At 45.7% G+C, this 15,051-nt stretch overlaps 1 protein-coding gene across 1 annotated transcript in view; it reads right to left on the reverse strand.

Moving 5' to 3' along the window:
- Window positions 1-1,202: 1,202 nt before the first annotated feature.
- Window positions 1,203-15,051, reverse strand: part of LOC134908898 (cytochrome P450 2K4-like) — a 92,783-nt gene continuing 78,934 nt past the window's right edge. The window contains exons 8-9 of the mRNA XM_063915123.1: window positions 3,328-3,469; window positions 1,203-1,538 (exon numbers count right to left, since the gene is read on the reverse strand). Coding sequence (XP_063771193.1) covers window positions 1,357-1,538; window positions 3,328-3,469 — 324 coding nt within the window. The 3' untranslated portion in view covers window positions 1,203-1,356. The remainder of the gene's footprint in view (window positions 1,539-3,327; window positions 3,470-15,051) is intronic.

A 15,051-nucleotide genomic window follows, 5' to 3' on the forward strand; every position in this document is an offset into this window, starting at 1 on the left:
GGGCAAAACCATGTGCACTGCAGGGGGGTTAGATATAACATTTGCAGAGAGAGTTAGATTTGGGTGGGTTATTTTGTTTCTGTGCAGGGTAAATACTGGATGCTTTATTGTTACACTGCAAATTAAATTGCAGATTGAACACACCACACCCAAATCTAACTCTCTCTGCACGTTATATCTGCCTCCACTGCAGTGCACATGGGCCCTCATTCCGAGTTGTTCGCTCGCAAGCTACTTTTAGCAGCATTGCACACGCTAAGCCGCCGCCTACTGGGAGTGAATCTTAGCTTCTTAAAATTGCGAACGAAAGATTCGCAATATTGCGAAAAGACATCTCTGTGCAGTTTCTGAGTATCTCGAGACTTACTCTGCCAGTGCGATCAGTTCAGTGCTTGTCGTTCCTGGTTTGACGTCACAAACACACCCAGCGTTCGCCCAGACACTCCTCTGTTTCTCCAGCCACTCCCGCGTTTTTCCCAGAAACGGTAGCGTTTTTTCCCACATGCCCATAAAACGGACTGTTTCCGCCCAGAAACACCCACTTCCTGTCATCACATTACGAACACCAGAACGATGAAAAAACCATGAGTAAAATACCTAACTGCATAGCAAATTTACTTGGCGCAGTCGCAGTGCGGACATTGCGCATGAGCACTAAGCGGAAAATCGCTGCGATGCGAAAAAATTTACAGAGCGAACAACTCGGAATGACCACCCTGGTTTTGCCCAACTGCTAAAAAATTTCCTGCTGCGATCAACTTGGAATTACCCCCATTAACAAGTGTTACATTTATATGCTGATTGTTTCCAATTTGAAGTATGCTATTGTTTTAACTACATGAATGGTTTTATCAGAGTATTACCAAATAAATATATTAGAAATATAAAATATAAGTCAAGTCTGTTTTGCACTCTCTATTTCTTTCTTTTTTCAAATTAAGGAACTACTAGCCAATAGGAACATTTTTGTCCACGTGCTAATCATGTCAACAAGATGAATATTGATGAGGTTAATGCCAATCATGATGACATGCTGCATGTCGGCATTACAACCATTTTCTTATGTTGACATAATGAATGCCATGAAAGTATGCAGAACCCCACAGAATACAGCATTAGTAATATCAGTACTATTAGAGGTAATACAACTTTCAAATGCTATGAAACTGACTCAGTCAGGCATTGCATAGGCCCGATGGGTGCGATTCTCTCGGAGATAGATGGGAATGATTATGCAGCTATTGATGTGATGGGGAAGATGTAAAGTGTCAGTGATCAGTGATGTCATGGTACTGTAACATTATATCTGATGTCATGAAACATGTGACTTAGTGTTTGGTGCACATGTAATGGATTTTAGAAGCGAGGCACAGCGCATATCATCTGCTTCTTTGGTACGTTTGTAAATCCAACTACAGAGGTCAGATCCACATGACTGGCGCCAGGGGGTAAGCGGAATGTGAATCTCTGTAACAGGCTTGTAAAGAAGATGAAGAGCTCCATCCTTGCGAGATTCTCCCCAGCACAGGCTCTGCGGCCTAAAACACAGAAGACAAATATATGTCATAGGGGGAGATTTATATGAGGCAGCGCAATCTCTGTAATGAATCCTGCAGATTTAAAGCGGCAATATTTTAAAAGGCAAAACCAGGCTGGTAATTAGTAGCTGTGGATGTTTACACCGCTACGGTTTCTAACTGCTATTGCTGGTGCAGGGCTGGAGAGGGTGGCTCCTAAGAAGGAGTGGGGCCCCGGGAACCAACTCCTTCTGAAGGTACCATTGAGTGAGGTCCCTTAACTAGGTAATGGGGACTGTGGCCAATATCTGGGCTGCAAGGTTAGCAGCATTTATCCATGATATCTCATGTTGTACCTGTATAGTGAGGATCCAGTCAGGATACCAGTGTTCCGGATACCGGCAGTGAGAATACTGACCCCAGAATGCCGACAATCCCGAATGAGGAGCTGCCGGGACAGCACTCTGATATGCAGGGGGGAGGATTAGGTATAGGCTATGGGCAGGGCCGTTTCTTGGGGCAGGCGAGCAGTGCAACCACACTGGGTGCCCGCCGCGGCACTAACTGTGGCTCCCTGCTTCCCCCTCCTATTTCTACCCTAGTAACCCGCTCGGGGGGCGGAGTTTCATGGAATGATGCGGTTGTGTCGTTACATCACGACGCAACCCCGTCACTCCGCGAAACCCCCCCCCCTCCGAGCGGAGTAGAGAGGGGGATCCAAGTTAGGAAGAGGGAAAGGCCGGCGCGAGGAGCGACTGGTGAGGCGGCCCGAGGAGCGGTAATCGCCTCTGTAAGTATTCTCTCTCTCTCTCTCAATGTGTAAAATGGGGACACCTGCCGTAATGTGTGAAATGGGGACTCTTGCCTGCCGTAGTGTGGGGATTTAATGTATCAAGGGCATTGCGGTGTGTGGCATAATATGGTGCAGGGTGCATTACTGTGTGGGGCTTAATATGGTAGAATTTTTTTCCCCTGTGGTGGTCGTGATCTGTTGGAGCAGGGTCACAAACTGGATTGTGAGGTAGTCTTTTCAGACGAGGCCACACCCATTTAGATGAGGCCACGCCCCCTCGGTGGGTGCGCGCGCAAGTTTTTTTTTTTTATCTAGGTGTGTGTGTGTGGGGGGGGGGGCACATTTTTTTTATGTCATGGGGGGGCGCATTTTTAAATCTCGCACTGGGAGCCAAATTGGCTAGAAACAGCCCTGGCTATGGGAGAGGGAAAGTTAGTTTTAGGCTGCTAGGGGAGGGGTTAGGGTTAGGCACCACTGGGGAGGGTTATGGTCAGGCTGCCAGCAAGGAGGGTTAGGGTTAGTGGGTTGGGTATTAGGGCTGGTATACTAACCAAGTTGGTGTCAGGATCCTGTGCAGTGTCGGTCTGGGGCATGGAGGAACCACCGTGGGAACGCAGTGGTAGAGTCCCATGCTTAGGGGTGTAGATACCACAGAGGCTTGGCTAGCCATGGTATGGGCTCCATGATAAATATATATAGTAAATACTGCTAGTGCATGCATGATAATGTACCAGATGAATAACTGCAATGCACTGTAGATAGTATGTATAATGTACAATTCAAGTGCACAGTCTGGAACCTGATCCCTAGAGGAGGAAGTGGGCCCCCTGGCAGTGGGGCCCACCGGTGGTTTCCCCTGTTCCCCTGTGGGCCAGTCCAACCCTGATCCTGTGCACCGGGATACCCCTGTTGATATTCTGAGTCTGACTGCCGGCACCCAAAGCACCGTGATCCCAATACCAGCGGGATCAGCAAGTAATTTTTATACGTCACAAAGGCCGGGCACACAGTACATACCTGCAGAGAATGGCAGAAACGCATCTTTCTTGATAAAATTTCCTTTGGCATCAAGGAAATGATTTGGGTAGAACTCATCAGGTTTCTCAAATTGCGTCTTGTCTCTCAGTACAGATGACAGTAATGGGATTATATAGGTTCCCTAGGATGAGAGACACTTGTGTATAAAGGCTGCACAGCCGGGACAGTGAGATATCAGCCAGTAACTATCCTGAAAGCTTCTAGTTATTAGTTGGACTATTTCCTGCAAGTCACATGACAGATGTTATTATTGTGTATTTATATAGCACCACCATATTACACAGCGCTGTACAGAGACTGACTAATCAGTCACATGACAGATGTTATTATTGTGTATTTATATAGCACCACCATATTACTCAGCGCTGTACAGAGACTGACTAATCAGTCACATCAGTCCCTGATCCACTTGTGCTTACAGTCCATATTACCTAGAGTGCCGTTTCTTGCGGCGGGCGAGCAGTGCAAACAGCACGAGGCACCCGCAGCGGCACTTTGCGAGGCCTTGTTTCCCCCTTCTCCCTCTTCCCGAGTACTCCTGCTCAGGGGGCGGAGTTTCATGGAATGACGTGGTTGCATTATGACGTCACGACGCAATCGCGTTATTTCATGAAACTCCGTCCCCAAGCAGGCGTACTGATGACAAGAGGAGGGGGAGCCAAGCTAGAAGGAGGAGGCGGCCGTCGCGAGGAAGGAGAGGCAGCCCGAAGAGTGGGAAGATCCTCTTCAAATGTAAGTAGTCTCTCTCTCTCCCCTCCTTCTCCCTACCCTTTCCCCCACTTGACACGTACCTGCCGTACTGTATAAAATGGGGACAATTGCCTGCCGCACTGTGTAAAACGGGGACACTTGCCTGCCGTACTGCGTAAAATGGGGACTCTTTCCTGCCATACAGTGTAAAATGGGTCTCTTGCCTTCTGTAATGTGTAAAATCAGGACTCTTGCCTGCGTAATGTGTAAAATGGGGACTTTTTTTTTTCCTGTGGTGACCGTGATGATGAGATCAGATGAGACCACGCCCATTTTAACAAGGCCACACACCCTTGCCGGGAGCGTGCGCATGCTTTTTCTTTTTCTATCTATGGAGGGGGGGGGGGGGTTAATGTCAATGGGGGGGGGGGGCGTATTTTGAAATCTCGCACTGGGAGCCAAATTGGCTAGAAACAGCCCTGATTACCTACCACATAAACATACACACACGGGATCCATTGTATTAACACCAAAGTAAAACACAGGGAGATTTTAAAAATTAGTACATAAGAGTATAAAGAAAAGCCATCAATGAGGTATACAACCACATTTCCAAAAATGGTATTTAACAGATTTTCATAAATAACCATGGGACAGATTTACAGTATTTGGGGGCTAATTCAGGTTGGATCGCAAATCGCCTTCAGGACGAAATTTTTGCAGTGGTGGGGCCGCAGAAAATGTGTTCGCCTTTTGCCTGCCTGTCAATCAGGCAGAGGCGGTAGCAGGGCGGGAGGGGGGCGGCAATGTCTCATTTTCAGGGAGGAAACGGAGCATTGCGGGGGCGGGGAAACCCGAACGGTGGGCAGTGCGGCGCGAATGGGGGCGTGTCGGGGGCCGCGACAGGTAAGATGGCGCCGGGACTTCTGCGGCTGCAGCTAAGTTGCGCCGGCAGGAGTCATCCATAGTTTCTGCTGCCAAGCAGAAATTGTGAGGCGTTCGCAATTTCTGCTTGTTGCAGGGGGGGGGGGGGGGGAGGCGCCGGTCAGCATGCCGGGCGGCCTTTTCCAGTGCTGGACGGCCCCCAGCATGCGTGCAAAAGGATAGCAAATTCTGCTGATTAGCAGCAACCGCTAACCTTACTGAATTAGGGGGTCATTTCCGAGCTATGGATTTTCGCAGTGCAGCAATCATGGCAGAACGGGGCTAATCTGCACATGCGTATGCGCTGCAATGCGCACGTGCGTCGTACGGGTACAAAGAGCATTGTGGTTTTGCACAGGTTCTAGCGAGGCTTCCATTCGCACTGTCAAGCACAAGGAGATTGACAGGAAGTGGGAGTTTATGGTTGGCAACTGACCGTTTTCTGGGAGTGTTTGGGAAAATGCAGGCGTGGCCGGGCGTTTGCAGGGCGGGTATCTGACGTCAATTCCGGGACCTTTATCGCAGAAATCATCGCACAGAATAAGTAACTACAGGGCTGGTCTTTTTCTGCACAAAATGTGTTTGCTGCCGCGCGGCTGCACAGGCGTTCGCACTCCTGCAAAGTAAAAATACACTCCCCTGTGGGAGGGGACTATGCGTTTGCACGGCTGCTAAAAGTATCTAGCGAGCGATCAACTCGGACTGAGGGCCTAGCCCCTTAGCCTGGAGAAGTGATACAGCAGTGATAAGAGCAAGGTGATAATGCACCAGCCAATCAGCTCCAATATGTAAATTGACAGTTAGGAGCTGATTGGCTGGTGCTTTATCACCTTCCACTTATCACTGCTTTATCACTTCTCTAGGCTTAATACATCTGCCCCCATATTATTTACCGTTATAAAAGAAGGAAAGGAGAATGAAAAAAGAGAGAGAAAGAAAAGGTGAAAGCCCCAATCTGTAGGGAGGGAATAAGATAATAATTAAAGAATGTTAATTTAAGGGCTTGGAAAGGAGCCTAACACAAGAGTGAACCAAGGGTCCCAGACCTGGTCAAACCTATCTACTTTACTATGGAGAGAGGCAATAATTTTTTCCATATTAGCAATAAACTAGACTTTTGCTTTAACCTTCTGCAGAGATGGAAGAGAGGGCTGTTTCCACAATCTGTATGGCTAGGGAGCATCTAGCAGCTTGAAGAACATAAAAATTAGTTTGTTTGAAGTACTGCTACACCCTATAACCGGGAGACCTAATAGAGCTACCCACAGACTCACAGTTACTGACATTTGTAAAATGTCACTCAAAGGGTTCCCTATCTTAGGACAGGTCCACTAGATGTGTACAAAGTCACCCACTAGACCACATCCTCGCCAACAAAGTGAAAAGGAAGAGGAGGGAGAAATGTTCCGAAATCTAGTCAGTAGAAGATACCATCTAGACTACATTTTATGAGTTCTCTTTGATCAAAGAGGACATACAGTAGATGACTTTGCCCGTTTTTCTCTAATAATACTCTATGGATCCTTACCTGGAGGTGGGCCCAAATCCTCCTCTCAGCTATGTTCATGTTTAAGAACAAAGGGGGTCATTCCGAGTTGTTCACTCGTTGCCGATTTTCGCAACGGAGCAATTAATGCGAAATGCGCATGGTACGCAGTGCGCATGCGCTAAGTATTTTAGCTCAAAATTTAGTAGATTTACTCACGTCAGAACGAAGATTTTTCATTGTTGAAGTGATCGGAGTGTGATTGACAGGAAGTTGGTGTTTCTGGGTGTAAACTGACCGTTTTCAGGGAGTGTGCTAAAAAACGCAGGCGTGCCAGGATAAAACGCGGGAGTGTCTGGAGAAACGGGGGAGTGGCTGTCCGAACGCAGGGCGTGTTTGTGACGTCAAACCAGGAACGAAACGGGCTGAGCTGATCGCAGTGTAGGAGTAAGTCTCGAGCTACTCAGAAACTGCTAAGAATTTTCTATTCGCAATTCTGCTAATCTTTCATTCGCAATTCTGCTAAGCTAAGATATACTCCCAGAGGGCGGCGGCCTAGCGTGTGCAATGCTGCTAAAATCTGCTAGCGAGCGAACAACTCGGAATGACCCCCATTATACAAAACCAATATAATGCCGTTCTTACAGGAGACAAATAACATAATTTTTCATAAGGAGTCAATAGCCAAATAAAAACTCTGGGTAACGAGTGCGGATAAGATCGAATTTGCAGATACTCATAGAATATAGGTCTAGGCAGGGCCGGTGCTAGGGTGCTCGGCGCTCCCTAGCAAACTATAAATTTATGCCCTCCCATACTTTACAAAGGGACAGCACACGCCTTTGGACCACACCAAAAAAGGGGTGTGGTCTTACAAGAAAGAGGAAAGGCCACACAATAGTATCACTATTTCAAATTCTGCCACACTGTAGCACAATCTTATTCACATTACACCACACGTAGTAGTGATGCTTATATATAAAAGGGATATTGGGCCGTATGATCCTGGGAGGGAAAGATCCCTCTCAGGCTTGGGAAGGACTTTAAGAATAGCAGTGTTGAAGTGAATGGGGAGGGTGTCAGAAGCCAATATTGCATTCAAGACTCGAACTAGGGTATCCCCCAAGCGAGGGAGGAATAGTTTGTAAAAATCAGCACTGAAGCCGTCCGGGTCTAGTGCCTGTCAAAGTCAGAAAAATGTCTCTATACACGTTGCCATATTTGCACCGCACACTGGTCCGCGCTGCGCATGCGTACGATCTCCCGTGAAGGCGCATACCCGCAATAGCGTGCACCCGCGGGCGCACGGTATGCGTATTTACGGTAGAGTTTATGTAGTCGTAGCGTGCGACTCATTCGTTACACATTTTCATAATTAATGTAGTTTATAGATCATGATCCCTTTAATAGTTCCTGAAAGTTTGGTTAATATAGAACGTCCCTGAACGGAGGGATCCCTCTTTGTATTATAGGAAGGGTCTAACAGGAGTCATACAGAAGTGTTTGGTACCCATCGGAAGAGTATTTAAATAGCAATATTCCGGTGTTGGTTTGGAGCGTATTAATCGCTCGTGCGAATAGTTATGGACATAAGAAGTTTATGTCCATTACTATTATTTACTCTTACTCAGGTATGCGGCGGGAAACCCAGTTTCCCACCCACCTGAGCTGTTTGAAATCGTCACAGCCCACCTGTATGAATTACCCAATGACCTTTTGTTATGATGCGAAGCCGAATTCCTGTGTCCAATGGACGACAAGATTGTAGGGACCATTAGATTGCATTGTGTGTGGGGCATAAATAGGCAGGCCGACCACATCCAGCTCTCACTCTTCAACGGTTCTCATTGCTGAAAATCGGGTGCTGGATGTCCAGGCGCATGCGATCGTTTCCCCTTATGCGTAAGTTTTTCTCCGTGATCATATTGTCTTACTCTGAGCCATCTCTCTCATCTCATCTCTCTCTCTCTCTCTCTCGCTCTCTCTACTCTTTCTCCCATATTTTTCCTTAAAGTATCTCTAATTGTATTGTATTGTATTTTATAGTGTAGTTATTTGGTTAGGAAGTCTCTGTTATATTGTAGTGTATCATTTGTACTGTGATTCCTTTTTACAAGTATATTAGTTATAATACAGTTAATAGGCTTTGGACCCTAAACCAGTATCTGTGTATTTCCTATAGTGTTGTGTTCACTTGAGCGTCGGTGACGCTCAAGCAGCTTTGTAGTTAGTCAGGTTACACAAGGTTGCACTTACACCCTGTATTCACATTAAGGTATTCTGTGTATCTCATTGTTAAAGGCATAGATATCAAGGTATAGCGTTGTGAGCGTCTGCGCCGCTGGTGATCTCCTCGTGGTCTCTAGTGTCCGCTACGCCATAGCGAATCATTACGTTTGTCTGTAGCCACTAGTGTGTCAGTCTGGTGATCTCTGGGCCGTGAGCGAACGCGACGCTTGAGCGTCTCGCCTACGGCTGAGCGATCGTTACGCAACTTACGTACCCTTACGGTACTTCTTAAGTAAACAGCGTATAGTGTTCTTAGACCTCATAAAGGGTTGTTTATACGACAAAAGAATTTAGTATTGTCAATTGGAGGCTCGTCCTGTCCTTCACATATCTGCACTAGGTAGATCAGCAGACATTATCCCCCAGCAAAGGGTGGGAGGTTGTCTCGCAGTGCTGACGGGATAAGCGTCTGCTTCACTTAGATAAAGAGTGCTGAAGGAATCCGGGAACCGGAGGTAAGAACAAAACGTTTGTGTCTTTAAAAAAAAAAAAAACTGTTTATTTGTCTTCTGTCTTGCGTACACACGCACGCATACATATATCTGCATTTCTTTTTCATTTTCGTATATCACTATCCTGTTTGCCAATTTTATAGTTGATAGAAAAGTGCTAAAAGAGACTTGCTGTTATTTTATAGTTTAAGAATAGAGGTAATAGTTAAAAGTGTAGAGAAACACACAGGTTTGCCTGGGAGATAAGGCAAAGCCAGTGGGGTACGCGGTAGATGATCAGGGATCGTCTACATTGATAAAAGTATATTGTGTTACGGTGGATCTTTGCATTGCGTACACGTGTCTCTAACAAAGACTAGCGTACGCAATCCAAAGGCCGACGCACGCAGCGTGCATTACGCAACGGAGCGTCCGGTTACGCCCACGTAGCTCAAATCACGAAAAGTTGAAATTTTAGCGCAAAGCGATAATTAACGCAAAGGCGATAGTTAGCGCTAAGCGGTAAATAGCGCAAGAGGCGGTAAATAACGCAAATCTATTTTTGGAAAATCTGAAATTTAGTTTAATAGATCCTGCTCCTAATTGGTAACACAGCTGGGCTGAAGAAAAATTTCTGCGCAGAAATAGATATATAAATGAAAGTGTACATGTGTTGAGTGAGTGTGTTTTTGTATACAAGTTTATACAACTTAGAGGTTGAACCAAAAGAAATCGGGTAGGACATACGTGTAAGTGACATACACGGTGGCTAGGGAGGCATCCCTGGTTAAACATAATATTTGAGCATTAGAGTATAGCGGACCAGTACAAGACCAGGAGGTCAGACCAGGAGGTCGTACAGACAAGACCAGGAGGTCATAAGGAGACAAAGAGGTCCGCTATAAAGGTAAGAGGCACAACCCCGGGGGTTGGTGCAGAACCCATATAGGCCATAAGCTCTTGCTGAAGGAATCGCGGCCGGAAACATCGATTCCACTGATCTCTCAGTACATAACAGGTAGTGCTTATGTACTGAACGATTGTACCGCACGTAATTGTGTGCAGTAGTTAGTAATCTGACCTAATACCATTAGAGTAAAGTGGTCACAAACGCTATTTGTACATTCTGACGTGATTTGTGTAATTTTTTATTTTTAAAGGGAAGTTCGCTGGTCACTCAGGAACTATCTAACAGCCCCACCTTTACTGGAAAGAGTAAGTGTCCTGCGGGTAACCCTCATATGTTCCAGTAAACAGAAGGTTCTTTCTGGTAGGGCCCTGTATCGAGTACGCCAGCACCATGTCGGTGTGATCAGGTCGTATTGGTCGAGGTGGGCGAGTGAGTGGGGTACTCGGTAAACCGCCACCGCCGGCCTATTCTGAATAATTTGGTTTGCTGTAAGGGTTCGCTGAAGACCGTGATATAAAGATCAAAGGAGTAGTAAGCAACACCTGCAGATTATGGGGGCCAGTTGTTCAGGTAGGGGGCGATCAACCTCGGTTCGGGTTGATTCAGAGAACCGACCAGTTGGGTCGGCAAGGTACATCATGTGTGAGAAATATGGAAGTCACACAGAGGTTTTATGTGATGAATGGGAGAGAATGACTGTACGAGACAGGGAGAAATTCCCAAGAATAGGTAGCTTCAGTCCAGAAGTGTTACAAAATTTAAGGAGGAGGATATGTCTCATAAAATCAACAAAGAGACGAATTCAGCATCATGATTATTTACAGTTATGGCAACAGGAAGGTGAGATACAGAGAGGTTTGGCTCTGGCGGCGGGATCTGGGGCAGTCAGGAAACTGATAGCCACAGCCCCGCCTCCACCATACATTGCAGGAGAGAAGTTGATTGCGGAGAAAAACGCACTGGGGCGTAAAACACAAACTCTTAGCAACCATATAAATGTTAATGATGTTAACCAAGTAACCCATGCAATTATTGACCCGTGCAAGTTGTACCCTGTTCTGAACTTTCCTCAGGAGTGTGATCAAGAAGACGATTCGGCAACAATTTCAGCGCTCTCTCTAGCGGCCACCATATCAGAAACCACAGTAGGAACTGCACCACTCACGAGATTAGTGAAGGCCCCTAGCGGAGGGATAGGTGAGGTCGTGTCAACGGGTAAGTACGGCACCATGCATTATACCGAAACAATTTCACCACAAGCTGTAGAATCTACACAGAATGAGGTTGTTAGAGTTAACCCTGTTAGAGTAATAGCAGTCCCCAATGGGAAAACAGATGCATCAGGAGCCACTCCCATAAGGAACATTGCCATGTACACTCCATTTTCCCGAATGGAATTAAGAACCATAGTGTCCGAATTTCCTGACCCCAGGAAAGACTTAGTTGCTAGCCAAAAATACATCAGGGATCTAGGGAACACTGTAGAACCCAACCACAAAGATTGGCAGATACTGCTAAGAGCTTGTTTACCTTCAAATGTCGACTCAGTTCAATTCTTGGCTGATTGTGGACTAGATAAAGATGTACCGCTTTCAGATGTGTACAACAAAGATAACGTAAAAAGGATAAATTTACAGCTAAAGGAGTATTTCCCAGCCGTTGTTAAATGGAACAAAATATTCTCCATTAGACAAAAAGAGTCCGAAACGGCAACAGAATATTTTCACCGGGCACTATTAGAAATGGCAAAATACACTGGTATAGAAGACATTAAGACCAACCCAAACCACCAAGAAGTAGCAGTATCTGTACTGATGGATGGTTTAAAGGAAACATTAAAGGCTAGGGTTCAGACCACGCAACCATGTTGGCGAGGTCTGTCGGTGTCCACATTGAGAGAGGCTGCTATTGATCACGACAGAAACATCACTAGGCACAGGGAGTAGCAAAGTGATAAGTTGATGTCAGTAAGTATACAGGCGCTGACCACAAGGCAGCCTGCGTATGTACCACCGAATCCTGTGGATAACAAGACCCCCTTGGACGAGGAAGTTGACGAGACGCTATACTGACAACGGATGGACCAAAGAAAGAGTTTTGACCACTTGAGAAATGGACACTTGATGAACTTTGCCATGGATCCCCAGTTTCCCTAGTATTTTTAAACTCACGCTAGCCCAACATTTTTTGTAAATCTGATGGCACTGACAAAGCTTGTTGCTCATGCCTAAGGAGCAAAACAGCGCAAAGAAGACGACTTTCAACTGATACCGAACAAAACTTCGACGACAGATGTACATTTACCTGACATAGAATATCATTGCATTTTCCATAAGTGTTCTTCATCTTCATCCCTACAACCCTCAGGTAATAACACACATAGTATAGGGAATACAGGCACAGATATCAGCAATCACATATTCCCCCATTCATGTATCATCAACTAAAATGTGCTCCCCATTTTGTTCAAAAATCCGAAAAGAGCTCGGTAAAGTTTGACAGCCCATCCACAGACCTGTACCACAGGATAAGAAGGAATTCAAATGTATACTTCGCAATACCTCGAAGCTTGATTTACCACACGTACGGCACGATGATACATGACCCTCCAAACATGGACTCATACACACATGCTTCTGCTTTCTCACTAGGTCATACCCTCTTCACACCTACTCCACTCTTCTTCCTTACCCCACCATGAAAATCAATTAACCCCTGACTTACATTTTTCTCCTTTTGAAATGTTTTAGAAGGTGGCAGTTATTATTGACTGCCAAAGGGTGGACTGTCAAAGTCAGAAAAATGTCTCTATACACGTTGCCATATTTGCACCGCACACTGGTCCGCGCTGCGCATGCGTACGCTCTCCCGTGAAGGCGCATACCCGCAATAGCGTGCACCCGCGGGCGCACGGTATGCGTATTTACGGTAGAGTTTATGTAGTCGTAGCGTGCGACTCATTCGTTACACATTTTCATAATTAATGTAGTTTATAGATCATGATCCCTTTAATAGTTCCTGAAAGTTTGGTTAATATAGAACGTCCCTGAACGGAGGGATCCCTCTTTGTATTGTAGGAAGGGTCTAACAGGAGTCATACAGAAGTGTTTGGTACCCATCGGAAGAGTATTTAAATAGCAATATTCCGGTGTTGGTTTGGAGCGTATTAATCGCTCGTGCGAATAGTTATGGACATAAGAAGTTTATGTCCATTACTATTATTTACTCTTACTCAGGTATGCGGCGGGAAACCCAGTTTCCCACCCACCTGAGCTGTTTGAAATCGTCACAGCCCACCTGTATGAATTACCCAATGACCTTTTGTTATGATGCGAAGCCGAATTCCTGTGTCCAATGGACGACAAGATTGTAGGGACCATTAGATTGCATTGTGTGTGGGGCATAAATAGGCAGGCCGACCACATCCAGCTCTCACTCTTCAACGGTTCTCATTGCTGAAAATCGGGTGCTGGATGTCCAGGCGCATGCGATCGTTTCCCCTTATGCGTAAGTTTTTCTCCGTGATCATATTGTCTTACTCTGAGCCATCTCTCTCATCTCATCTCTCTCTCTCTCTCGCTCTCTCTACTCTTTCTCCCATATTTTTCCTTAAAGTATCTCTAATTGTATTGTATTGTATTTTATAGTGTAGTTATTTGGTTAGGAAGTCTCTGTTATATTGTAGTGTATCATTTGTACTGTGATTCCTTTTTACAAGTATATTAGTTATAATACAGTTAATAGGCTTTGGACCCTAAACCAGTATCTGTGTATTTCCTATAGTGTTGTGTTCACTTGAGCGTCGGTGACGCTCAAGCAGCTTTGTAGTTAGTCAGGTTACACAAGGTTGCACTTACACCCTGTATTCACATTAAGGTATTCTGTGTATCTCATTGTTAAAGGCATAGATATCAAGGTATAGCGTTGTGAGCGTCTGCGCCGCTGGTGATCTCCTCGTGGTCTCGAGTGTCCGCTACGCCATAGCGAATCATTACGTTTGTCTGTAGCCACTAGTGTGTCAGTCTGGTGATCTCTGGGCCGTGAGCGAACGCGACGCTTGAGCGTCTCGCCTACGGCTGAGCGATCGTTACGCAACTTACGTACCCTTACGGTACTTCTTAAGTAAACAGCGTATAGTGTTCTTAGACCTCATAAAGGGTTGTTTATACGACAAAAGAATTTAGTATTGTCATGCCTTATCCCTACTAAACTGACCAATTATGCGTTGAACTTCTTCCAACGAGACACGGTCAAGCAGTGTTTGGGCCATGGAGGGTTGAAGTTGAGGAGTAGAAAGGTTGTCCCAGAACGTAGCTGGCCAGGGTGAAGAAATGGGGTCAGTAGAGGATGACGAGTGTGAAACCTTGGAATATAGATCTTGATAAAAGGATTTCATTACATTGGATATCTCTATATTACTGGTAGTTAAGGTGCCGGAGGAGGTTCGCAATGGGCAGGTGACCATAGGAGGGCGTGAACCGTTAAGTAAGTTTGTTAATAATTTCCCGGTCTTATTACCAAATTTATAAAATCTATAGTTCACTGAGAAAGAAAATCTGTTGCCCATGGAGGACATGAACTCATCAAAGTGCTTCTTAGTGTGAATATATAAAAGACGATTATGATGGGTGGGATGAGATTTGTATTGCTGATAGGCTGCCGACAGGGGTCTTTGAAATTCCAGATATTGAGAGGCATATTTCTTATTAGTGGCCGAAACATATGATATAATATCATCTCGGGGAACCGATTTCGCGGTCATCCAGAATAATATGGGGTCTTCATCTAGATGGGGCTCATTATGAACTTTGAAGGTCTCCCAAGAAGCATCTAGTCTCTGTTGGAATTTTAACGATTTTGCAAGATATGAGGGGAATCTCCACAACTTAGGGGAGGAGGAGGTGTCTGGAAAGAGAAGGGTCGCGGTCACTAGGACATGGTCCGAGAGGGCAATCGCCTCGATATGGTAATCC

Source organism: Pseudophryne corroboree, chromosome 4 (assembly GCF_028390025.1).
Source record: "Pseudophryne corroboree isolate aPseCor3 chromosome 4, aPseCor3.hap2, whole genome shotgun sequence".
Classification (NCBI taxonomy): domain Eukaryota; kingdom Metazoa; phylum Chordata; class Amphibia; order Anura; family Myobatrachidae; genus Pseudophryne; species Pseudophryne corroboree.